The sequence below is a fragment of the Psittacula echo genome (genome assembly GCF_963264785.1).
Source record: "Psittacula echo genome assembly, chromosome: 2".
Classification (NCBI taxonomy): domain Eukaryota; kingdom Metazoa; phylum Chordata; class Aves; order Psittaciformes; family Psittacidae; genus Psittacula; species Psittacula echo.
In genome coordinates, this window is record NC_137737.1 from 119,753,696 (window position 1) to 119,780,176 (window position 26,481).

At 42.1% G+C, this 26,481-nt stretch overlaps 2 protein-coding genes across 2 annotated transcripts in view; one reads left to right on the forward strand and one right to left on the reverse strand.

Annotated features, from left to right (window-relative positions):
- The window catches only part of ATP6V1H (ATPase H+ transporting V1 subunit H), a 49,445-nt gene extending 40,465 nt beyond the window's left edge, over nucleotides 1–8,980 (reverse strand). Inside the window, exons 1-2 of the mRNA XM_080611347.1 lie at nucleotides 8,844–8,980; nucleotides 7,688–7,814 (exon numbers count right to left, since the gene is read on the reverse strand). Coding sequence (XP_080467473.1) covers nucleotides 7,688–7,791 — 104 coding nt within the window. The 5' untranslated portion in view covers nucleotides 7,792–7,814; nucleotides 8,844–8,980. The remainder of the gene's footprint in view (nucleotides 1–7,687; nucleotides 7,815–8,843) is intronic.
- An 8,375-nt stretch (nucleotides 8,981–17,355) lies between these two features.
- RGS20 (regulator of G protein signaling 20) overlaps nucleotides 17,356–26,481 on the forward strand; it is a gene marked incomplete at both ends in the record, with an annotated part of 38,978 nt that continues 29,852 nt past the window's right edge. Inside the window, one exon of the mRNA XM_080611652.1 lies at nucleotides 17,356–17,478. Within this exon, the coding sequence (XP_080467778.1) occupies nucleotides 17,356–17,478 (123 nt within the window). The remainder of the gene's footprint in view (nucleotides 17,479–26,481) is intronic.

Sequence of the window (26,481 nt, forward strand, 5' to 3'; positions counted from 1 at the left end):
TCCAGATGTTCCCTAAGTAGAAGTTACATTAAAACCCTTGTAAACTTATCTGGGGGGAAGGGAGAAGGTGGTGGTGTTGGGTTTAAGGTTGGGTTTTTTTGTTTGTTTGATGGGGGTTTCTGCTTGGGGTGCGGCTTTGTTGTTGTTGTTGGTGGGTTTTTTTTAATTGGCACACCTGGATTCTTGAAACACAGAAACATAAGCAAGACTTACAATATGTTCTTATCTTTCCTCTTACAGTTATGTCTTGAGAATTGCCTCATCACAGAGCCATCTTTTACCTATTTACTTGTCAAGTAAAGAACAAGTCCAGAGGAGGGCCACGAGGATGATCAGGGGAGTGGAGGACCTCCCATATGAAGATAGGCCGAGAAAGTTGGGGCTGTTCAGCCTGGAGAAGAGAAGGCTGTGTGGAGACCTCAGAGCAGCCTTCCAGTATCTGAAGGGGGCCTACAAGGATGCTGGAGAGGGACTCTTCATCAGGGACTGTAGTGACAGGACAAGGGGTAACGGGTTCAAACTTAAACAGGGGAAGTTTAGATTGGATCTAAGGAAGAAATTCTTTACTGCGAGGGTGGTGAGGCACTGGAATGGGTTTCCCAGGGAGGTTGTGAATGCTCCATCCCTGGCAGTGAACAACAGGCCAGGTTGGATGAGGCCTTGGGTGACATGGTTTAGTGTGAGATGTCCCTGCCCATGGCAGGGGAGTTGGAACTAGATGATCTTAAGGTCCTTTCCAACCCTAACTATTCTATGATTCTATAAGTAGTTCAGTACCATGTACACTATTTCTGTATTCTAGGTGCTTTATGAGAAATATCCTCATATGCACTGAGGAAAGGGATTTAAGACATCCTAGATGGAAGATTCATAAAGCCAGTGGTAAACCTTGACTAGTTTCTACCAAAACTTAACTAATTACAGATTAAAAATTAGCTAATGATAACCATGCTGCTACAACAAGCCTTTTAGATTGACTTGTGTTCTTTCCTGCCTATTACAGATGGATTTGAATAGTTGCTGAAAGATGAGGATAATTCATCTGCCACAAATGTAGACTTAATGTTCCTTAACTAGAAGTCTTCCGTATTTCAATCAATGCTGGCCAAGCCAGGGATTCCTGGATGATATTGATGTTAAAGTAACAAGATGAGCTGCTTGTTTACAAGAATATTGGCATTTAGAAAGTACTTCAAAGATGACATAAGGTTAATCCTTCATTTTCAGCTTTAATTCTTGAAAAAGCCTCATCACAGGAAGAAAGATGCTTCTTTATAACCAGGTTATTAGAAGAGGTCTGCTAACTGTCAAGGTAAACAGCTTTGAAGTTTTCACTTTCATCCTACATTAGACCACAGTGAAAAAAAAAATAAATAAAAAGAAGGAAAAAGAAAAAAAAATAGTGTTGGGATTGATGTTGCCTTGGGGGGAAAAGCTGTGAGGGTTATTCTTTATTGCCTTCTAAGTGCCATCCAAAAACACACTTTCCAAACCATATAAAACAGCACAAGGGATTTGACAGCTTTGTAAACAAGCCGTTAATATTTTATCAGGGATCTCATAGATCTGATTAATAGTTTTAGTAATTTCAAATGCATTTCATCTCCATTAATCTCATTTTAAAACAGAAAAAACTGATTATGTAGCAAACCTTAGCAACCAATTAAAAGAAAAAAATGCAGAGCAGCCTCTGACAGCTGGCAGCAGCTACCTCATGCCATTACACATTTTTGTCACCCTGTCTTCAAAGAGACAGGAACTTCCCAGAACCTCTAAGCAAACAGTGGAAGAAATCATAGCTTCCCTCCATCCCTCTTCCTAATAACCATTTAGTTTTCTATTTTCCAGGATGTGCCTACACAGTCTTTTGTCAACAGATAAAAGTCATTTTGACTGAGCTTCAGTTATCTGGATATAACAGTTTTCATAGAATCATAGAATAGTTAGAGTTGGAAAGGACCTTAAGATCATCTAGTTCCAACCCCCCTGTCATGGCCAGGGACACCTCACACCAGACCAGGTTGCTCAAGGCCCTGTCCAACCCGGCCTTGAACGCTGGCAGAGATGGGGCAGCCACAAATTACTCGGGCAGCCTGTTCCAGTGCCTCATAGGAAGAATTTCTTCCTTATATCCAACCTAAATCTCCCCTGTTGAATCCCCCCTTGTCTTATCGCTACAGTCCTTAATGAAGAGTCCCTCCTCAGCACCCTTCAGATACTGGAAGGCTGCTAAGAGGTCTCCATGCAGCCTTCTCTTCTCCAGGCTGAACAACCCCAGTGCCCTCAGTCTGTCTTCATATGGGGAGGTGCTCCAGTTCCCTGATCATCCTCGTGGCCCTCCTCTGGACTTGTTCCAACAGTTCCATGTCCTTTTTATGTTGAGGACACCAGAACTGCACACAATACTCCAAGTGACGTCTAACAAGAGCAGAGTAGAGGGGCAGGATCACCTCCTTCGACCTGCTGGTCACACTCCTTTTGATGCAGCCCAGGATATGGTTGGCTTTCTGGGCTGCGAGCGCACACTGAAGCCGGCTCATGTTAAGTTTCTCATTGACCAACACTCCCAAGTCCTTCTCTGCAGGGCTGCTCTGAATCTCTTCTCTGCCCAACCTGTAGCTGTGCCTGGGATTGCTCCGACCCAGGTGTAGGACCTTGCACTTGGCATGGTTAAACTTCATCAGGTTGGCATCAGCCCACCTCACAAGCGTGTCGAGGTCCCTCTGGATGGCATCCCTTCCCTCTGGCGTATCAACCGAACCACACAGCTTGGTGTCATTGGCAAACTTGCTGAGGGTGCACTCAATCCCACTGTCCATGTCACCGACAAAGATTTTGAACAAGACCAGTCCCAACACCGATCCCTGAGGGACACCACTCGTTACTGGTCTCCAGCTGGACACTGAGCCATTGACCGCAACTCTTTGTGTGCGGCCATCCAGCCAGTTCTTTATCCACCGAGTGGTCCACCCATCAAATTAATGTCTCTCCAGTTTAGAGACAAGGATGTCGTGTGGGACAGTGTCAAAGGCTTTGCACAAGTCCAGGTAGATGACGTCAACTGCTCTGCCCCTGTCCATCAGTTCCGCAGCCCCATCATAGAAGGTCACCAAATTGGTCAGGCAGGATTTGCCCTTAGTGAAGCCATGCTGGCTGTCACCAACCACTTCGTTTTTCATATGCCCTAGCATGGTTTCCAGGAGAATCTATACTACTATCTATCTGTACACTACAGATTACAGGGCTGTAGGCGTGGATATTTTAGACCAGATATCCTGTAATCACATTTTAAAACTCTGTGAGAGCTATTAAGGCCTGCCTTGAGAGCACTAGCTACCGGAGAGAAAACTGAATCTTTGTAAGATTTAGAAAGTATTAATTTGTCAGACCACCATTTTTAAAACCTTTTGGTCTCTCAAGATGACTCAGAAACTTGTGATTCCTTCTTTTTATTATGCATTTCCTCCAGTAGCACTTGTTCCTTTTTCTGGTTGAATGATTTAAGAAAAGCCATTCTGAAGGTTAGGGAGCTTTGTTTGGTTTTTAATTTGGGGGGGTTGTTTGCTGTTAATATTTTTAAAAATTGACATCTGCAGCAAATATGAAACTCTTTATGATGACATCATAACAAGGCATAATTTCTTTTATCCAGGTATTTACAGAAATTTGCATGTACCTAAAGGGCATTCATTTTACCCAATTGTTCAACAGTTTTAACATTACAAAACCAAAACAGTAAAAGAGATTGAATGTACTCTACAAGACTGGACCAAATTAAAAAAATAAATTAAAGTAAAAATAAACAAGCAAACCACACAAATTACCACTTAGGAAACTTTTTTCTTCTAAGATAAGACTGGCTTTTAAAGTCCAAGATACTTAACCCACTTTAGAAAGATCCCCCACCCTCAAGAAAATAAAATAGGTATTTTAACATCAGAATTCACAAACATATACCTGAAGACACATGGAAAGCTAAGTGCAAATTAGTCATCAGGTATTTCACCTGATTAAAAATGAAATATTGTCATGCTGTATACCTAGAAAACCAACAATGCATTCAGAGGTAAGATGAACTCTGAAACAAGTTCACTTTTTCACAGAACTCAGTTACTACTCTTAGAAAACAAAAGCAAACTTGCTTCAGGCAAACTAACACATTCTCCCAAAGGCATTCTGATACCCCAAGGCAAACGCTGAAAGCAACCACATAGTACACAACAGTAACCCACTGCATTTTCAACTAGAAGGTGGCATCAACACCTCTAAAGCACTAGAAGTCTCAAGATCCAAAGGCAAGAAAGTCTGTACAGAATGGCCTCAACTACACACTACATGTAGTTTCCAGAAGATAAGTAGACCTACACATCACCTTCCACTGTTGCATGTTCTGCTACTTTTTGTTCCCCCAGACACATACCATAACTGGAATTAAAAACAAAGAAAGTGTAAATTTTAGCATTAAAAAAAGTAGCAAGCAATGAACACAGTGGCAAACTGGTAAATACATAGAGTTGCCATACCTATTTCCCTTTCATGTCAACAGTATACACAGAAAATACCTAAAATCAGCATTGTGTTAGCGTAGTTTGACATTTAGTTTACAGTTATAACCTTCAGAGATGGAATAAACAATATGCCAGTTAATCTTTAGCCTGAACTGACTCTACAAGAGCAATCAGGCTACTATAGTCTGACCAACTATTAGTAAGCCATTCTACTTTTGCATTGAAGAGCACAGTGGAAAAGAACTTCAGAATGCCTTCTTGTGCAAACCAAACTCCAATGCTGTTGTGGCAGATGCAGTTTTTAAAGCATCTTTATACACATAACACTGGCACAGCAAGATTAAAAAGAAAATAATAATACTTCATTAGAATTTCTTGTGAAGTTCTTTGACTCCAACTACATAAAAGCTATCTATAGTTTTAAGGCACAAATTATGCCATGCCTCAGTTCATGTATTAACTAAAGGAAAATAAACACATTTCCTCTAATGTAAAAACATCTGAAGACTTAAAGTACACCCCCATACACCTATATGCAAGCTTATTGCATAAATGCACACACTGCTAGAACAGAGGCTCAAAAGAAAGCAAGACAAGTGTTCTTCACAATCACCATCTTCATTCTACTCCATAGACTAGAACAAGCCGCTCTGACCTGCCCCTAACAGGTACATCAGAAGCAAGAAGCTTCCACTGCTTTTTATCATAGAATGTTTTGGGTTCTAAGGGACCTTAAAGACCATTTAGTTCCAGCCCCCTGCCATGAGCAGGGACACTTTCCACTAGACCATGTTGCTCAAAGCCCCATCCAGCCTGGCCTTGAACACTATCAGGAACAGGGCAGCCACAACTCCTCTGGGCAACATGTGCCAGTGCCTCACCACTCTCATAGGAAAGAACTCCTTCCTAATATCTAATCTAAATCTACCTTCTTCAGTTTAAAGCCATTTCCCCTTGTTCTATCCCTCCAGGCCCTTGCAAAAAGTCCCTCTCCAGGCTTCCTGCAGGTCCCCTGTAAAGTGCTAGAAGGCTGCTCTAGGGTCTCCCCAGAGCCTTCTCTTCTTCAGGCTGAACAATCTCAACGCCCTCAGCCTATCTTCACAGGAGAGGTGCTCCAGCCCTCTGATCATTTTCATGGCCTCCTCTGGACTCGCTCAAACAGGTCCATGTCCTTCCAGAAATGAGTCAATATAGCTGCACTACAGATTTGTCAATAAATCCTTTAAAGCACCAGCCTCAAAGACACCATCACATCCAAACCTGCCCATTGTAAGAAGAACATGTCAAAAATCAGGTATAACTCCACTTCCTCCTTAGAAGAACCAAAAGTTCTTCTGATGTTTTACAGTAACTAATGATAAGGAAACTCCTCAGCCAAGGAACTATAATCTTTACAATGCTCCACAATCCCTCTGGGACCACTGAAGTTCATCCTTGAAGCTACCTTAGCCAGACAGCCAAGATGTTATCAGTACATACAAGAGACAATCATTTCAGAGCAATAATAAACAGAACACGCTGTCATTGACATAGAAAGGGCAGCAAGCATTGAACAGTCTCACAGTAGGATAACACACACTAGCCAGATGCACTACAGTAGAATCCAAAACCTGGCTAACTGATCAAAGACAGGAATTAACTGCTATATACTTCTTTCATAGGTTCCAGAACAAAAGTCAAATTCTATTTCTAGAGTCAAAAAAAGAACCATCAACTCTACCTCCTGGTCAAAAGAAGTTACATAGAAGTTTGCTGACAAATACATACACAAAACTCCCCCATCCTTATTCAGCACCAGAGTGAGCCCCAAGAATGAAGGAAAATTATAAATGGTGACCACATAAAGCACAGTCAAGCAATTAATACTATATACATATTCAAAATACAACTCCTTGCCAAACAGAACCATCCCTTATACTAATGAAAGCAGCAGATGAATCTCACCAGCCCTTCAGTCTGAACCACTAGAAAAGCAGTGAAAACCACTATCGCATATTCACTTGTGTTGACAGTGCACAACTGTACTCCCAATTTCATCCTGATTAACTGCAAATTAGCAGCAGTTCATTTGCCACTAGGACAGGAACAGCCGCTCAGTTTTCCTCAGGACACACTTCCAATCAGATGGACACAGGCCACACAGTAACAACAAAGCTACTACAAACTATCTGAGAAGTGCTTGGTAGCTGCCACTGTCAAGCTACCACAACAACCTTCCTCTCTTGCTTGCAAAGCCACTGTAATGTCACACTATAAACTGAACCAGGAACTGACCCATCTGAAAAACAGCCTATAAAAATGAAGTTTCAGCAGCAGATCAGTTCCTCAATGCAGACTTATAATGCAGATACACAATCACAAAGAGGAAAAATAACACAGTTCAATGAATTGAATAGGCAAAACTGAGCTACACAGCACAGGGCAAAGTAAGTAGTCATTAATAAGCTACTGGGTTTGCATTTCTCAGCTTGCTTTTGTATGTTTTTGCAACTTAATTTTAATACATAGCATATTATGTATGCAACACAGCAGTCTGAAAAAAAAAACCCATACTTTTTTTTTGTGGTTATTCTGTGTAACATTGATAATCACAAAGCATCATCAGAATGGTTTGTACCTCTAGAATCATCAAGATTTCTGCCATTTCAGTTACAAAGCAGCGAACACTGAAGTAATTTGCTATTACATGTGAAATAACAGTAATTGACACTTTGCTAATGTTCTTCATAGGTACCTGTCATGAGGAATGCATGGCTGCAAGAAACTTGCATTTCACTTCAGAGTACATAGGACTAATAAAAGCTTGTTTCTTCTCCTGCTGTTTCCTTGCCTCATGCACATATCTCTTTTCCTCAGCTTGCCCCTATGTCCCTTTTGGACAATATTGCTCTCGCTATTCTCAGTGCCATTATATACATTCCAAAGTTTTACCACATATTCATGTCAACTTTTCTTATTTGCTGGTAGTGTTCAGTTCAGAAAAGTAGAGTTCCCTTTTGGGTAATAAGTCATAAGAAAATTTTCCCCAACCACCCAGATTTTTTCCAACTACTTTCATGGGACCAAGACAGAATGTTCCTCACTGTAACCTAATGTCCCAATGTAACCCAAAATATCAAAAAGTCTAACACTTAAGAGGGAAAGAGGGGAAATAAAATATGTGGAAAGTTTTTACTTACTGGAGATATGACTGCCAGTTTACTTTGTTCGCCCGAACTTCAGCAGCTTTGGCCGCAATGATGTTTGTTGGGACAGCAGCATCTACAGCACCTCGGATATCCATCTTAATTGGTAATCAAAATGTACCTAGAAATGCAATTCAGATTTGAGGCCTCTTATTCGAGTATATAAAAGCAGAGTATTTGCCCAATATTTTAAAGAAAAAAAAAGAAAATCAGGAGTCCCATTCCCTACAAATGTACTTAGCACTTTCAGAGAAATCAAAGTTTTGTAAAAACAAATTAAAAAAACAGCAGCAACAATAAAAAATAAACAAAACACAAGTTATGTAAATTAAAATTCATATTACATTGCCTAACAAGAAAATTCATGTCATCTCTGTACAGAAAGCAAAATGTAAAAAAACACGAACAGAAGCTCTTTGTAAGGACATAGTACACTACCACAGACAGTGACCTTCACTGCTCCTTTCTCCTTCCTTTATGGTTTAATCTCCCCCTGATTTTGATGCCAAAACAAGAAGTGTGTTTGCAGAGGCTGGAGCAGCATTCCTTACAATCTAAACCGCATCAAGCCTCTCCACACAGCCTATGTCCAGCCTCTTCTGGCTCTCTTCAGAGAGGCAAGCAAGCGCAAACTGACACATTCTGCCCCATCCCTAACAAGCATACAGTTTGCATGACTAAATAAAAGTGTAATTCCAACAGGAACAAAAAAAAGGAACTACCCTGAACAGAGCAGCAGCTAAAACTACTTCTGCGAGCAGACACACACACAACAACGGCACCATTTACTGTGTCCTTCAACTGAACGTTTCCGGGCGCTTACCCGACCCAGTCAGAGTGACTTAAATGCTCCTCGGGCCGCAGAGCGGGGCAGGGTCGGTAACCCCGGCTGCAGGCCTAAGCAAGCAATACTGAGGTCCAAGAAGAAGACAGGCGCCTGGGACAGGGAGGAGGAAAACACTTGGCCCTGTCCTGCTATTCCTTGCAGTGTCTCACGGACACCTCCAAAGGGGCCCGGGGGAGCCCAAACCCTTAGAGAAGCTGTCGCGCCAGGCGGAACCGAACGCGCCGCCCCGGGCCCACCAGAGCCCCCCGAAAGGCCATGCAGCGGCACATCCGCACCCCAGTCCCCGCGGCAGCTGCCACTCACCCCAGGGGCACGCCGGCGGATGAGGGCCGTGGTAGGGAGGAAGGAGGCCGCAGCCGCCCCTCGGCAGGGCCGGTAGCCCGCGTACCGAAGGCCCCGCCGCTAAGCCGCACCGAGCCCCGCTCCGCAGTGGCCCCGCAGCCACCGCCGTCATGTGACGCCACTCACCTGACCGCGACGGCAGCCTCCGAGGGACAGCGCGCCTCGAGCACGCCCCGCCCCGAGCGCCGCGCGGTGGGGGGGATGGCGCAAGGCTGCTTTCGGAGGCCGTTAGAGCGGTTAAGACCGTGCATGGCCTTATGCAATTGTACACACGTTTATAGATATCTTTTTTATGTATACATATATATACACACATATATATATTTGATGATGATGGCTTGACTTCACGAACGAAGATTTGGGAAGGGCTTTACCCACGCTTACTACAAGCGTGCTGGTAACTAAAATGAGTAAACCCTTTGAGCCTGCACAGTGGATTTTTTAGGTGAGGCACAGCATGGGCGGAACTGGCCCCACCCTTTACACCTGAGGTTTATCTGCCAGGGCCTAGCGAGCTTGGACAGTGACAGCAAAGTCCTCAGGTCGTAGGTTTGGTTAGAGTATCCTTCTCTTAGATGGATGGCCTTACAGGGCTAAACGAGCTCCATCTGCCCGGGTTTGACATTAGAGTTGTCCTTCTCCTAGGATGGTTGCCTGAAGGTTAGTGAGCCAATCCTGCTCATGGACACACTGTCTGACCCTTCAGTTCAGACCTGTCTGGCATGGGAGACCCTACCAGAGGCATGTGCTACCACCAGCATAGCTCCGAACCTCACAAGGGCACGCAAGCTCTTTCCCCACAACAAGGGGGTGTCCGTGAAAGAGAGATATATATTTATATAGATATATACAAGAGGAGTGTGTCCAGCAGGTCAAGGGAGGTGATTTTCCCCCTCTACTACACTTGCATGGGACCCCACCTGCAGTACTGCGTTCAGCTCTGGGGCCCCCAACGCAAGAGAGATGCGGACCTGTTGGAGCGAGTCCAGAGGAAGCCACAAAGATGATCAGCGGTCTGGAGCACCTCTCCTGTGAAAACAGGCTGAGAGAGTTTAGCTTGTTCAGCCTGGAGAGGAGAAGGCTCTGGGGAGACCTTAGAGCAGCTTCCAGTACCTAAAGGGGGCCTACAGGAAATCTGGAGAGGGACTTTTTGCAAGGGCATATAGGGATAGGACAAGGGGGAATGGCTTTGAGCTGGCAGAAGGTAGAGTTAGATTAGATACTAGGAAGAAGTTGTTTCCTGTGAAAATGGTGAGGCACTGACGCAGGTTGCCCAGAGAAGTTGTGGCTGCCCCATCCCTGGCAGTGTTCAAGGCCAGCTTGGATGGGGCTTTGAGCAACCTGGTCTAGTGGAAGGTGTCCCTACTCATGGCAGGGGGGGTTGGAATGAGATGAGCTTTAAGATCCTTTCCAACCCAGACCTTTCTATGATTCTATGATTATGTACACATACCCATATATGTATGTGTATAGTTTTATATGGAGGCCTAATCCCATACTGAGAAGACTGATGGCAGGACACAACGTGTGGGTGCCCACCAATGCTACTTGCCGATAAGAAACAGCTCAGTGTTTCCATAGAGAACACAAGGCTGGCTGAGAAGGGCTTAGAAGCTCTGATCAGGGCAAGCTCCTCCACCTCTCCTGCACTTCTCCCTGTTTCCCACCTGGGTGAGGGACCTCCAAGCTTGTGACAGAGGCCCAGGAGGGGAAGGGGCCAGGGAGATTTCAGGCAATCCCCAGGCACTGAAATGCTTCCTTGGGCTCTGCGTTCTTTTATTCCAGTTCCCAGTATTTTCTTGCTTTCTTCCTCTTGGGCTGCAATGGGGCGAATTTGCTCTTTCCTACAGCTGGAGAACAGGCAGGAGTTCCTGAACCCCCACTTCTGGTAGGCAGGTCTGGCTGTGTTTTGGTGTGCCAGGTCTCACAGCCTGCAGTGTCACACTTCTCTCTTATAGCTGCACAGGGTCATGCACTAGAGGCACACCATTTCGTTCTTCCCAAGCCATATCTCAGTGGGAAATAGACCCTGCACAACTTCTTCCTTTTGTAAAAAATGGCCTACATATGTTGAGCTTTGTCTCTCTAAGCAAAAGGAGCAGGAAAATTTTCAGACTAAAAGCCCAAGTGTTTCAGAAACCACAGGCTTATGCTTCCATGTTTCCAAGAAAAAACATCTCTCTGATTTCAGTTGCTGAGTGAAGTTTTCCAGTCATACTGTGATGAAGTGCAGACACACTACTCCTAGTCAGAAATGATCCTGAAGGGTAATTCTGCTAACATGTAAGGAGGAATGGCGGTGAAAGAGAAATAGGTCGGAGAGTTCTGTGTGCAAGCAGATTAAGACAGCCAAAGTAGAGTTCCTGAAAGATGCCTACAGTTAACTTTTCATTTTGCTATGGTCTTTGTATTTTCCAGGACATCCATTTAGGGGATACACTGTTCTTTAAATTATACCTGCACATTTCCTCTATCAGTGTTTTTTTTAATTCAAGGAGGGGTTTCATTACTATGCCGCTGGTTAATTATAATTAGTTCTGGCTGAACCCAAGTACAACTGCACACAGGACTGTGGTTCTCTCACTTCTAGACCCTGCTTCCAGTATTGTTTCAGTACTCCATAGCAAGCAGAGAAAAAATGAACTTATGGTTTCAATTCAGTGCCCAGTGTGATCTCGTATTTGGAGCATGCATTAGGTCATCCATGTTCTTTTCTTTTTCATAACACACTATTTATTTTTGCCTAATTGCACCACCTGCAAGAGCCTAGCACCATCCATTCAGTCTGGCTAAAAGAAGACAGACTGCTACTTGCAGTTTTCTATAGAAAAGAGCTTTGAAAAGCTGTGATTCAGCATGTTGCTTCATCATAAATGGTAAGCTCTGACTTTACTATTCATTTCACAGGTGTTTGGGAGGCTGCAGTAAAATAAATTTTCCTAGTTTCTGTAAACTGTCTGAAAGTATGCCCCTACTGACTTAGCAGAGAGAGAAGGGCAGATAGCAGGAATAGTTGTAATAGTAATTACTATTTTTTTAAACAGGAGTACCAGGGAGCATTTAAGGAACTACCAAACATTAAACATGGCATTTATACCGGGCAAGTTAATAGAGTCTCTAACAGAATAATCAAATTAATGAACGCAATGTGCCATATTAGAGAATGCAAACAATATATTGTTCCTCAATATACCTGCATAATAATATACTTAATCTACATATTCTTCTATGTCATGTAATGGAATAAATGCAAAACATGAACAAAAAGTCAGTACAGCTTTGTAAGGTACAATCATGTCTCACAGCTCTTCAGGAGTTCTTCATGTGTGTGGGAAAGGTTGGTATAGATAGACACCATCCACTTGGATTTATTTCCAAGAGGAATTCACTGACATGCCTCTGGAGGTGCTCTTAAGAAGAAAAAAAAAAAAAAAACAGCTCTCCTGGGTTAAAAGGAAAGATCTGTGCATTGATTCATAACTCTTGAATGAGACACATCAACAGAGGGCAGGAAGAAATGATCAGCATTCACAGTGCAGAGGGGTCTTCAACAGAGGGCAAAAAGCATCTGGCTGGAGTCTGTGCTGTTCATCACACTCACAAGTGTTTGAAAAAGAAGGTGAACAGTGTAGTGAAAACCTTGCTGATGATAGTGCTACTCCTTTGACAAGGGCACAGTTGAACTGTGAAACACCTTGCCAAAGGATGGTGGGTATGCTACAGATTTACATGTGCTCCCATCTCGTCTGTCAAACACTCAGGCACATCTGAATGTTTTCACTTGGTGTGAGTCTCGTGAGGCAAGCTTGGTGTAAAGGAACTTCATTGCAAGGGTAAGCTTTGAGAAAGAAAAACATTATACAGTCATTGCAGGAATCTATCCTGTGTGCTTATCATCACTATGACAGCAAGAGGTAATCCTCAGCAACCAGTGCAAATGCATCCTTTATCATCAGCTTCAGAAAGTACCTCATGGTGCCCTATTCAAGCTGGTTGATTCTCTGAACTGGATCTTGTTAAAGGTTATATTTGGAGAAGTTCTGTGCTCCTTTTTTTTGGTAAGCCTCTATCCTTCAGGGTTCAGGTGCTGCAAAACAATTCTCATTTAGCTAATTTTGGTCAAGTCAGTGCTTGTCCATTAACTCGTGGCAGTGCATCTTCATTTAAAGTTGCTATGTTTAAATGAATTTACTGATGTGTGAAACACAGAGAAAAATGAAAAGCATATCAGCATGCAGGAATAAAATTCATCAATTGCCTGAGTCACAAAGAATAAAAATGTTCAATAGTTTAACACTAGAAAAATGAATGCAGATGAGTCATCCCCCCAGTAAGACTACAGACAGCTGGATCGTGAGAATATATTTCTATTATCCTTTCCTTCTTTAATAAAAACAATGTCTCTCATATATTCTGCAAATTACATAAGTGTTTTGCACACCTGCGATTTAACCTTTCAGCATTGTGTACATCACCTGGCTGTCTCCAGCATGCCTGTACAAGTTTTTAGCATATGGGAGAAATGGCTTGGAAAGTTTACCCAAGGAAAGCACACTTAGAAGGTCAGAAAAAGTGAACACACTTCTTTAAGTCACAAAATATTATTGACAAATAACAAATCAGAAGTGGCAGAATCTGTAACAGAGATAGAAAAGCACAGAGACTAGCTTCATAGAATCATAGAATAGTTAGGGTTGGAAAGGACCTTAAGATCATCTAGTCCAACCCCCCTGCCATGGGCAAGGACACCCCACACTAAACCATGCCACCGAAGGCTCTGTCCAACCCAGCCTTGAACACCGCCAGGGATGAAGCATTCACAACCTCCCTGGGCAACCCATTCCAGTGCCTCACCACCCTCACAGTAAAGAACTTCCTCCTTATATCCAATCTAAACTTCCCCCGTTTAAGTTTTAACCCATTACCCCTTGTCCTATCACTACAGTCCCTAATGAAGAGTCCCTCTCCAGCATCCCTATAGCCCCCCTTCAGATACTGGAAGGCTGCTGTGAGGTCTCCACGCAGCCTTCTCTTCTCCAGACTGAACAGTCCCAACTCTCTCAGCCTGTCTTGATACAGCAGGTGCTCCAGCCTACCATTTCTAAAACAAGAGTTCATTTTACCTTAAGGTTATTCATCCAAGGATTCAGATCAGATCTTCTGAGTGCTCACTTTTACTTTTCCAAGGCTTAAACCCCATTCTTCCAGGGCAATGTGGAAAGGGGCAGCGTGTACATTGTATGACGAGGGATGGATGTGAGCCTTAGGCATGGGCTTCCTCACATGACTTGTTTCAGCAGCAAGTCCCCATGGGTGCACTGCAAGAGCAGGAAATGTTACTGCTATCACAGAACAAGTGCCAGGTGCAGACACTAAATTAAACTTGTTATTTTTTAGCAAGGAGGACTCTATAGCAGGAGAGAGGCAACAGCAGAGAAGAAATAACTACAAGTGTGCTTGTGGGTTGCAAGAGGGAAACATTAGAGGGAATCTAGCTGGTTTCGTAATGTGTGAAGCTTGAAGCCTTTCTGAGAATCAGTGGCTAAGTGCATACAACACTAATATAAAGTAGGAGGAGTTTTGTTTTCTAGGTAAAATGAGGCAGAGAAATATGAAGAAACTAGCTCAAGGTCACACACATGAGGAAAAACAAAGCATGTGCTGTTGTAAATCTAAAATACTCCTTTCCCCAAAGCACTGCTCTCCAGTATGGAAGAAAAAAGTAGTGCAAAGTAGAAATTAACGTGCATCACAGTTTTGCAAATGTCATACCAGGCAATCTTCTGATTGCTCCACCACTTCTTTGAAACTACATTTTGCATGCTTAGTTGAGGAACCACACATATATCCTCGATAGGAATGGTGTTTTCAAAAGAAAAATAAACTAACATTTTATTGTAATAAATGGACTAGATGATCTGTAAGGTCCCTTCCAACCTAATCATTCTATGATCCTATGATTCTATGATAAATACTTCTTCAATTTTTTTCCCTGGTAGAATGGAACAATTGTCAGAAAATTCAAAGTGAAGTGCTGTGCAGAAAGAGGAACAGAAAGGCCAGTGCAAAACTGTTTATACCCGTGAGAGATAAATGAAGGTGGAGTTGAAATAGGAGGGTACATTATTTTAAGGAGTATGAACAGGTGTCTGTCTCATGAACATATACATTTGTATTGAAAGCTGGAGGGTCTAAGAGTCTCCAGTCCCTCTTTGCAGCCTATAGCATCTCTCCTTCTCTCACCGTCAGTCTCTGCTGCTTTGTGCCAACAGCTCATGTCTGAACAAGGGGGCCCACATCTCAATGTGTAGAAGCAGCACTGCAGGATGAGGTGAAATAAAGCCCACTTCTGGGTTAAAAAATACAATACAATAAAATAAAATAAAATAAAAATCCTCTAACTTCCTCCTCTCTCACAAGAAGAGGCTAGGTCAGAGCAGTGGCTTCATGAAGGAAAAAGGGAATGCTGAGTTACCCAGTGCTGCTGACAGTAAGCCTGGCTAGAGGACAGAAAAGAAGGTGGTTACCTAAACCTGAGCAGTAACTCTGCCAAAGTCGGACTTATTACCAGAGCTTATGCAACAGCTTTCTTCCTGTAAGATGACTTCTAATGCAATTCAACTTGTCAAGCCAAATGCTGGAAAAAGTGTTCTGTCATTGCTCTTCATTTTTCTCCTCAGCACTAGAGTGGGTCCTAGAGTGGGTCCAGAGAAAGGCAACAAAGCTGGTGAAGGGCCTGTACTACAAGTCTTATGAGAAGCAGCTGAGAAAACTGGGGTTGTTTAGTCTGGAGAAGTGAAGGCTCAGAGGGAACCTCATTGCTCTCTACGAATACTTGAAAGCCAGATGGAGAGAGGAGGTGGCTGATTTCTTCTCCCAGGTAGGAAATAGGACAAGAGCTAATGGCCTCAAGCTGTGTCAGGGAAGGTTTATATTGGACATTAGGAAAAAATTCTTCACTGAAAGGATGATCAGGCATTGGAGCAGGCTGCCCAGGAAGTGGTGAAATCATGGTCCTTGGAAGTGCTCAAAAACTGTGTAGATGAGGCTCTTACTGACATGGGTTAGTGGTGGACTTGGCAGTGCTGGGGTAAAGGTTGGACTTGATGATCTTAGAGGTCTTTTCCAACACAGTTGATTCTGATTTCTCCAAAAAAAGACAAAGATGTGACCAAGACACTCCTTTTCATAAGAGATGAAATGGAGGCAGATGGCATTGTATCTGCCTTATATCTACTGTGCTAAACTGTCAAAACTTTTGACTCTTGGCAGAAAAAAAAATGTTGGCTTAGACTTGTTTTTCAGCTTGGAAAAAGATGTTGTAAACTTTCAAATTCGATAGTTTTCCATCAGACACTTTTAAAATGGAAGCTTTCTTGCCTCCCCGTTTATGGTAACTTCTCATTTGGAAGCTTCAGCTAACTCTAACAAAAGTACTAACTTAAAATACAAAGTTATTAAAACTAAAAGTATTTTGAAATTATTAGTATATTAACAGATTGATTCTTTTTAGTGCACACTAACATATGTATGGGTTTGACTTTCTGCTTTCCAGGATAAGATGTTTTAAAAGGCTCCCAAATGCTTTCCCACACAAGGAACACTATTATTTGCTTAGCTTTCATTGCAACAGCATTGCTAATGACCAAAACTATAAACAATGTTAATAAAATTCTTTAAATTAAAATTTCACAATAATTTAATATTCCTCCTATTTTTATTTTTGTGTGCGTGTGTGATTCCCCTGCAAAAGAGAAACCAAAAGAGAAAGCACCAAAAATAAATAGCAAGTGGATGTTGACAAACAGAAGGCAAAATCCTGGCAGCCCGCTATAAAGCTAAGAGAAATAATCTATTAATAAGCTACCTGGAGTCTTAGTCTTTATATTTAGTTTGTCTCTATCCTCAGAGATCGCTGCTACTCGTGTGGTGTTTTCATTGGAGCCGGAAGGATTACCAGTAGACCATCTGTTCAGTCGGTGAGAAAGATGTGATTGACAGGTGCCACTGACCTAAGACAGACATCTCCATTTCGTGCTGCCTGCAGAGTATAACTACATGCTGAGTTGCTTCTTCCTTCAAGCTGCAAATGAAATACATCCACTTTAAGGTGGTAAAATGTGTTTCATTATTGTTACAGCCTGTTCCTCTGACATGTATTCAATTTACTAAAACCTATGAAGTTGTATATCTAATCTCTAAACTAACATGATGCTGAGGGGATGAGGCAGTGCAGGTATCTGAGGGCAGATAATCCTGTTTGTCTCCAGAACTGCGGAGGCTGCAGGAAGAGCTGGCAAGCTGCAAGAGACTCTGACGTTTGCCCATCAGCGTAAGGACGAGCCATCTCTATGTTATTGTCGTTCAGCCCAATGTCTGGGATTTGGTTTTGTTTCATTGTTAAATAGAAGTGGTGCTTTTCCAAGAAAGGTAATTGTAAAATTGGATTCAGGAACAGCCTTTTTATTTCTCAATGTGGAGGCAAGTTTTGCTGTACTTCAGGACTCACAGCTACCATGCAGACAACTGCCAAGCAAAGGAGACCTTTCAAAATGAAGAAGAAGAAAATATTAAAGCAGCACAGTGGATTTTCAAGGTAAGACAAAATTCAGGGATATCTAGATGTCCTGAAGGAGGGGCGAAACGCTGTATCTGGAAAGAAGCAGAAAGAAAGTGTTAATGTCATGTATAACAGCCATAGATTATTTGTCACCAAGACATCAATATTCATATAGCTTTTCTTTATTTCTGAGCCTCATCCTCTGCCCTCTGTTCCTCAGTGTGTTGCAATCACAGTGACAAAGGAGGTGGTGATCTACCTACCTGCTAAGTGTCTGTTTTCAAACAACATGTTGAACACATCCGTCTAAGTCATAAAAATGATTCATACTTCGTGGAGCTAATCTGTGGTTTAAGGGGTGAGGGAAAGCATGTTGTTTCATGGTGTTTAAACACTGAAATGGTCTGCATTTTTTACTCATGTACCTCAGATGATTTTTACTGATGGTTAACGAAGGACATCCAAAAGAAATCAAACACAGCATAATACTAAAGTCTATTTGGGTGTTACAGTAAATCCTTTTAGTGAACCTGTAGAGCTGGTTAACAACAGACATGTAGCATGTAGATTTTGTCAAAAGCCCGAAAGCTGCCTGAGGGGTGAAACAATGATATTTATAGTGGGTAGCACGCTCCTCTGCAGCTTAACAAAGCGAGAGAGACAGGTTCTAGAAACCATACCTTACAGAAACTTTGGTGCGAAGTGGTGGACCCTAGTGCATGGTAGAGAAGAGAATGTGACAGCAAAGTCACACGCTCCCAGAACCGCAAAGTTTGGGGTTTTCTCAGACTAACTTGGCACCACAGTGGGGAGGGAGTAAGGCAGCCAGTCAAGGTAGTTGGCAGGGTTGGTGAAAGACAAGACAGGGAAAGAAGCCATTCGCTGTTCCACATCTGCCCTACAGACATTCAAGTTAAAGCAAGAATTGTCTTCTCCATCCTATCTCCTTACTTAATGCACATCTGCTTCCAGGAGGCCATTTAATTTGAATTACAGAAATACACTCATCAAAAATTCTAAATAACTTTCATTACTTTTTCTGAGAGGAAGTACTACAAAAGAAATACTCAGCCTCCTTTGCCACTATCAGGAAACTGTTTCCGATAATGAGCCAAGTACACTCCTTTTATAATTTCATGTCATTCTGTCTCATTATCTGTCCATTTAGCACTGGGGACGTGTTGACTGTCTCAAAGCAAAGGGGGTTTTGTCATAGGCATAATGGCTCCTGAACTCAACCCTTGGTAGTCGTAGCTTTTGAAACCCATGTATTGAGTCCTTCACAGCTCATGTCCCCAGTCATTTTTCATTTAGCCACCATTTTCTTCATCCCAGGTAAGGTTCAGGACCACTTAGTGTCTAGAGTTCCTTTCATCCACTGGCTATATGTCCCATTTACTTTGTTCTGTGCTTATGTTTCTTAAATGCTGCAGCTCTGCCAGTGTGTCTCTGGTAGCAGGGACAGCCTGCAGCCACAGCCCAGGAGATACTCTGTAACCACGTCAAGTGAAATTGCTGTCATGTGGAAGCGCTTGCATGAGGTTACATGCTCTGGAGAGCATGTCTCCAGAACTTAATAAACCTCATCAGCAAATGATCTTTTCACATATGTAATGTAAGCAATGCTACTAGCAGTTCATGAGTTTACAAGGACTGTGTTAGTGATAGGAAATTAGAAAACTTAGATGTTTAGAAATGTGTACAGCCTTAAGACTGGAGAACTAAAAGCAAGCTTTACTTCACACAGGAAGGAAATACCTTTCATTTTTACTGGTAGGGAGCCAAGTCAGGGAGATTGCATGATTTCCTAGTACTTAGGAAATCAACTTGGAGGTTTGTAAGGTTCCAGACCAGTTTGTCACCTACACTCTCAGAACTGACAAGATCACATTAAAATTTCTTTTTTTATTATTTTCTGGTGGCATTGAAGCCTGCAGAAAGTTCAGATTCTTTCTGGTAAAATGTTTCCATACATGACACTGGTCACTATAGACAAACTATGTTCTCAGGCCAATAATTTGTGTCTTTGATCAGACTGATTCCCCAGTCCTCATTAGTTCCCATGTTCATTTCCACCTTCTGTGAGATTTTGAATTTTATGCTTCTGAATGTGAGCAGTGGCTGCTTCTGACAGCAAGCTGTTGTCTAATTCTACATGCCAAATAAAAAAGTTATAACATTAAATACATTGGGATTTTAAAAAAATCTTTGAACAGAACACTTGAATTAGGTTTATTTATTCTTGAACACGCTTTCAAAAAGAAACTGAATTACAAGAGAAATGTTTTTGAAAAGTGGTAGGCAGAGTTTAAAGGCCTTTTAAATTCTCTTCATGACATTTAAATTAACTCAATGAGTTGTTTATTTCTAATCTCTATTTGCATTGCTTAAAAAGCCTTTTCCTCTGACATGTTTTCATCTTGAGTTATAGAAGTGGTAAAAAGCAAAAGTGAATAAACTGCTTCTGGACACAAAGATGTAAAGACTTACTTAACCCGGAGCTAATACAGACACATTCATGTGTTGTTCCAATGAGCTTTTTGCAAGTTAACAAAATAAACACCCCAGAAACATTACACTGCACAAGGAGATGGTGAGAGGTTGCATATATATTACAGCTCTGAGGGCACTAGTAGGTGATAATGACCAAACCAGTCTTACCTGGGACCTCCACCCTCACTCATGGACTCAGCAACTCTATTTAAATTCATTCCTGAGTACCTGTTCACTGTCTGCTGGAGCTGTGCTGAAGGAGTACTGGCCTCTGCTGAGTGAGAGCCATACCTTGTGTGGTGATGGAGCCACCTGGTTGAGACCTTAACCCCACCTGGGCTGACTTCCTGGCTTGATCTTGGCTGTCCCTTGTGAGCATGGGCTTGTCTGGTGATTGTGGGACCTGATCTTAACCCTTATCTGAAGGGTAGACTTCCACCTTGCTGTGACACCGCCTTATGAAGTGGACCTTGCTTGAATCATCTCTGTCCGTCCTATTTGCCTTGCTTGAGTACTACTGTAGGATGGGCTTTGGGATTCCCTTGGCTTCCAGCTCACCTCCATGAGCATTCATTTCTTCAGACTAAACAAACCCAGTTCCCTCAGATGTTCTTTATAAGACATCTAGCTAATCTCAGCTCTGAAGAATCCTTTGGGTTTGGAGATGACAAACATTAATCCATGAATTGCATGTAATGTGGAAGTTGCTTGTGACCATGCATCGCTCATCTAAATTACTTAACAACTGCTATGAATCATGATTTGCTTAATAAAACAAGCCCAGAAAAGTAAAAAATTATAAAAGATGTTACTTGCAAAGGACAACATGCAGTTGAATGACTGTACTGCTTTGCCAAGTACTTTTCAAATGTCTTCAAGTGATGAGTGCTGTCAGTCATTAATTACTGTTAACAGACCCTCTGAAGTCAGATGTTGTTTTTATCTTTTATAAGAGTAGGAAAAGTCCTGATATTAGTAAATATACTCACCCTCTTCAGATATAATCTGTCCCAAGTACATTTTCATGTCAGGAGTGTTTATTTTGTGAAGTCTGTTTTTCATACTTAGTCATGGTAGCATTTGTATGTCTTAAAGCTTGTGACTTTGTTATAGGATGCTAGGAACAAACCAAACAGTAACTTATGCCAAGAACACATTCCTTCTGTTCTTTTGAACAGGTGTTGTGCTTAGTGAAATAGGCTGAAACATAGTTTAATTGTCACATTTTATCTATTTCTTATGTTTGAGATGGGCAGGGGATGCAAACTTTATGGCTGTGGATTGAATCACTTCGCAGCTAACATTCTTCGTCTGTGCTAAAATAGTTATTCTTATACAGCAGATGTAAAATATGAGGCATGTTTGATGCTCTGGTCTATTCAAGAGCAACATTTCAAAGGGAGACAGAATTCTGGAAGAGAATACGAGTATTACAGGGTATTTAGGACCACCAAATTATGTGCACCTAGTCTATCTGACCGCTTCTTTGATAATACAGTATACTTCTAGGTAGAGAAAAAGTTGGGTATTTTGCTGAATAGTTATAGATTAAGATAATGAGGTAAAATCATATGCAGTTGGTTTTAAAGGTAAGCAAAATTGTTTCTAGGACAAATTGGAGAACATTATCTCTGTGGTCTTTTGTGCTGGTTAATTTCGTCTTCTTGAGTTGTGCCCTCTATAACCAGTGTTTGCCTTGTCTCTGAAGTGTTTTTACTAGTCAAGAAAGGGCTACTCCTGCATATTTTACAGACTATATCAGTCCTAAAGTATCAGTCCTTTGGAGACATGTAGTGGTCATCAAAATATTGGTGCGTATCTCGTCAGCAGACCTATTAGGCAGATTGAGGTATGTCAGCCCCCAACCCTACAAGAGGGGTCAAGTGGACACTGGAAGTGGCTTTTCTTGCTTGCAAGAGTCCTTCTCTATGGAAAAATTTGTTTTATTAATTGCTGCTTTCAGAAGTCGCAAAGTTCTCCTGCGACACAGGAGGCAGTATTTCAGGCTTATTCCATACCCAGGTCTTTAGCACTGATTAGGGTCAGGTCATCCATGCTGTGAGGACTGCACTAGTCATTTGGGGAGTTAAAGTCCTCCTTTCCATCTCATCATCTAAAGTGGGAAATCTGTTAGTTTAACTATATTACTTGTAACTATGGTAAAGACATTTTGTGTTCAAGTGATTTATGTTCATCAGGACATGAATCTGCTGGTTGAGTAAAGATCCTACAGTTTTCTGTGTTGGGTGAGGGAAGTAAAACAAACCTGTAAGATGGAAGTAAACCGTACAGGACTGGAATTCAAAATAAACATTAATAGCTATTAAAAGTTACTCTAATAGCTAAAACCAGCATGATCTACAACAGGCCTTGTTCACCCCAATGACCAGCATCACTTCATACTGCATTTAGGTGTGCTGGTGTCCCCTAGAGCCTGTGTGTCTGAGCTGTGGACTAGGTGTCTGCATATGTAGGAGCATGACTGAGTGCACAGGGAGAAAATTCAACAAGCCACCACTCTGGAGAAGTGGCCATCAACAGAAATACCAAATAACATTAGGCATACAACTCTTCTTTCCATTGTGAATCACAGACACAGACATGCTCCTGAAGTTAGTCCTGTCCTGCCACAGGACAGGAGAGTGCTTTTGCATTTGACTGCCCGTCAAATACTGATGTTCCCAAATTATGGAAAGTCCAGGTTCAAAACCTTCCCCTGAGGTGACTGGAAACCATACACAGCAGAAGAATAACCTAACTACTGGCTGCAATGTGTCTGGGGTCCCTTCCTTCCCTTGTGTTGAAATCATTCTTTGCTGTATAATAGTTTAATATTCCTTATATAGAGGGGGTGGTGATGCTTTACTGTGCTTAAGGCACTTACCACGCAAGAGTCTGAAATGCAATAAGAAATGCTTCCATTTTCCTTTTTAACAGATATTCAGTGAGTCCCAGTCCAAAATCCACAGGGAGGTCCCTTGCAGCTGAATTGGAAAGTCATCCTCCTTTCCCTCCCTCTGGTTTTATCTGGGTCCAAGCCAGGGAGGGCACTTCTCAAAGCTGAGGCTGACAGACCACGTCCAGTGGCTAGGCCACCAATCTGGGAGATCAACCCACGCAAATTCAGAGTCAAAAAAGGATCTGAGCCTGTTGCCTCCTATATCTCCAACCTATATCTTAACAGCAGCATTCAGACATGTAGGTCTGGGGCACGAGCTGAGTGCTATCTGGGACTTTGACTCCCAAATGAAGGGCAATTCACATACAGTGCCAAAACAGTTCATGACTTCTTCTGAAAGATGCAGCACAAATGCTCTTTCCTGTGTCTGGGAGTTTCCTCTGTTCCCGTGAGGCAGCTCCCCCTGCAGTGTGTTGGTGGTTTTGGATGGCATGTTTAGATACCAGCTCTGTGCACACAGGATGAGAAAGCACGTGCCAGTGCCTAGTTCAGGTCTGTGGGTCCTTTTGGGAGCCATGCAGGAGCACATTGTGCTGTAAATGGGACACCCTTTAGCAAACCTAGCCCTGAATGACATGCAACAAGGCGCTGATTTGGCTAGTATCAGTGGATAGGACTCATTTTCACCACTTGCTTGCTGCTCAGCCTTGCAGAGACCTTTCATGTTTGGATGGGGTTTTTGTCTCCCCATGTCTCCTCTGAATGTCCATAGTAGATTAGTGTGCCCCAGGCAGCTTATACCATTAAATATAACTCCTTTAAATATAGTATGTTTTAATCTTTAGCATCATACATGAATGTAAGAACAGATGAACACAGCTTATGCAGGAATTATTCTATCAGGCAGAAAGTTGTTTGGTTATTTTTTATTGTGGGGATGGTGAACAGTCAGACAGGATGCCCAGAGAGGTTGTGAAGTCTCCATCCTCAGAGGTATTCAAACCCTTCTGGACAGGGTCTTAGGGTGCCAGAGAGCAGGAGGTTGGAATAGACAGTCTGCTAGGGGCCCCTATTCTGTGAAACAAAGAGCTCTTTACAATGTCTTTCTTTTTAAACTGTTCTATAATTACATGGCATAAGAATAATTTTTAAATTCATAAATATTTTCCTTTTGCATCCAGAAACACTGTTGTGAGAATAGCGAGCTGTGTTGCTCTGCCTTGTCTATGAGCCAGCAGTAGCTGTGCAGACAGCAATCAGAGGGCATTCTTTTGTAAAAGTTGTCAAAATAATCATGTGCTACACATTAATGGGTGGATTACTTGCACATTAATGGTGTGCAAATTTTCTAGTCCTCAGAGATAATTTGTGCTAATTTGCAGCCATGTGTTCTTCCAATTTAGCGATTTACATATTTTACCTTTGAAATAGCCCTAATACTTTCTTTTTAGCTGTCCACCTTTGAAATGAAAAATGCGGAATCCTGGGCTGATTAGGACATTACTGACAGAAAGAATTCAATGAATAAAAAAACCCCAAAAGATAAACTATTTTTACACTAGTTCTGGAAATTTTTCAGCAAAACAATCCTAGACTGACCTGAATAACAGCAACTGTTTTCATTACTATAAGATGACCTTCTTTAAGGGGAACAAAATGTCATGCTAGTTAATAAATAACCCACTCATTCTAAACCTGGATCAAGTAATTTGAGATATGGGCAACTTCAAATTTACAAATGTATTAGTTTAGGATATCCTTCCACCATAAAGAATAAACAGTTTAGATAAACAATACTGGGGAAAAGCAACATTTCTCTGGAAAATCATGGAGACCTTCTTTAAAAGGTATCTAGTCTTAAAAAGGTGTCCGTGAATCAGGAGGAATTGACCTTTACTCCATATGTCTTTCACACCCAGGCTGATGAAAGTAAATGATTTCCAGTAAAATACAAAACCAAAATGAAGTGCCTTTGTATATCACCAGCCCCAGAGTGATTAAGACATAATATAGCTAGTGCAGCTCTGATTTATGGTTTCTCCTAGAGGCCATCATGTGGTAGAGATCACCTGAGCACAGAGTTCCCATCACATCCTGCTTTATTTCCAATACACCTCATGTCCAATTGAAAGAGGAATTGTGCTCTTTTTTTTTTTCTGCTCAGATTTCTCAGGAATTTCTGAGTGCCAAAGGAATCCCTAAGTGCCAGAATAAGTCATGCCCAGGTTGCAAGTGTCAGCCAGTCCATTCTAATTAGTAAATCCTTCTATGCATCCCACATCACCTGAGAGTGGTGTGGGGTGCAGTATCACTGAAGGCAGTTCTGTGTGAAAACTTGAAAGTGTCATCTGACCTTTGCTGCTAGGATCAACCATCCTTAAGCCCTTCCTGGCACATGTTCACCTCGCCTGCTCTTTAAAACCTTGCTAACACAGACTCCACTGTCTAGGCAGCCTGCCCCAGTGCTTCACTATCTTACCATTAAAAAGCCATTAACCTAAATATTTCTGCCTACTTTTTAAATCCATTACTCCTTGCTGTATATGTAGTGAGCATGAAGAATAATTTACTCCTTACTCTTGCCTGTTTGTATACAATGTGTGCTGATACCTGTTTCCTATGACTGATGCAAAGACACAGAAGTCATAAATCACATACATGTTTTTTCACAGCAATTTCTTTCTACAAAAAAGTTCAAAGAGTCTAGAGGAAAATAAATGTTTCTTTCAAGCTATTCAGAGCTTACTCAGTCCTACATTTTGCTGGCCCCGTCTGTGCAATAACAGGACAGCTTTTTACTCACATTTATTTGCATCTCTTTATGAGTCGGCTTCTTCCAGTCAAAAGAAAGATGCAAAGAGTTCAGAATATCCTACTGCAAATACCTTCATTTCAAAGTGCAGCTCCATGTTGCTAGGTGACAGCCATGTGCATCCTCCTGAGAGCCGGTCAAGCCCAAAGCCCTGCCAAGCCAGGAAATGCAAGGGAGAGACCAGAGGCAACACAAAGGATGAAAGCACTTTTAGTGTATAATAGAAGTAACTGTATATTTCATCTCAAGCATTCAAATGTAACGCTGAGGCAGGCTGAATGTTATTTTTACATCAGTCAGATCCAAAAGGTGTGCTGAAGGGTAATGCTTGGGAAATGGCAAAGATCTGTGAGGAAGAGAGGCCTGGCTTGCAGTGAGTCTGAGCCTATTTACTGACTGGTTTTGATGTCTGAGATGTTTTGGTCTTTCCCTCAGCCCATCCCTGTGCTGAGCGCTAGAACTTTCGGAAACTTAGATATTGAGGTCTTTAATTATACAGATCTTCAGTCTACCGCTAGACTTGGTTGAAAACAGCTCAGGAGGCTGATTGTCCTCAACAGTATACTTTTAGTGTTATTCTCAAAATAAAGATAATCTAAAATACCGTATCATAGAATCATAGAATCATAGAATAGTTGGGGTTGGAAAGGACCTTAAGATCATAAAGTTTCAACCCCCCTGCCATGAGCAGGGACACCTCACACTAAACCATGCGACCCAAGGCCTCATCCAACCTGGCCTTGAACACCGCCAAGGATGGAGCACTCACAACCTCCCTGGGCAACCCATTCCAGTGCCTCACCACCCTCTCAGTAAAGAATTTCTTCCTTATATC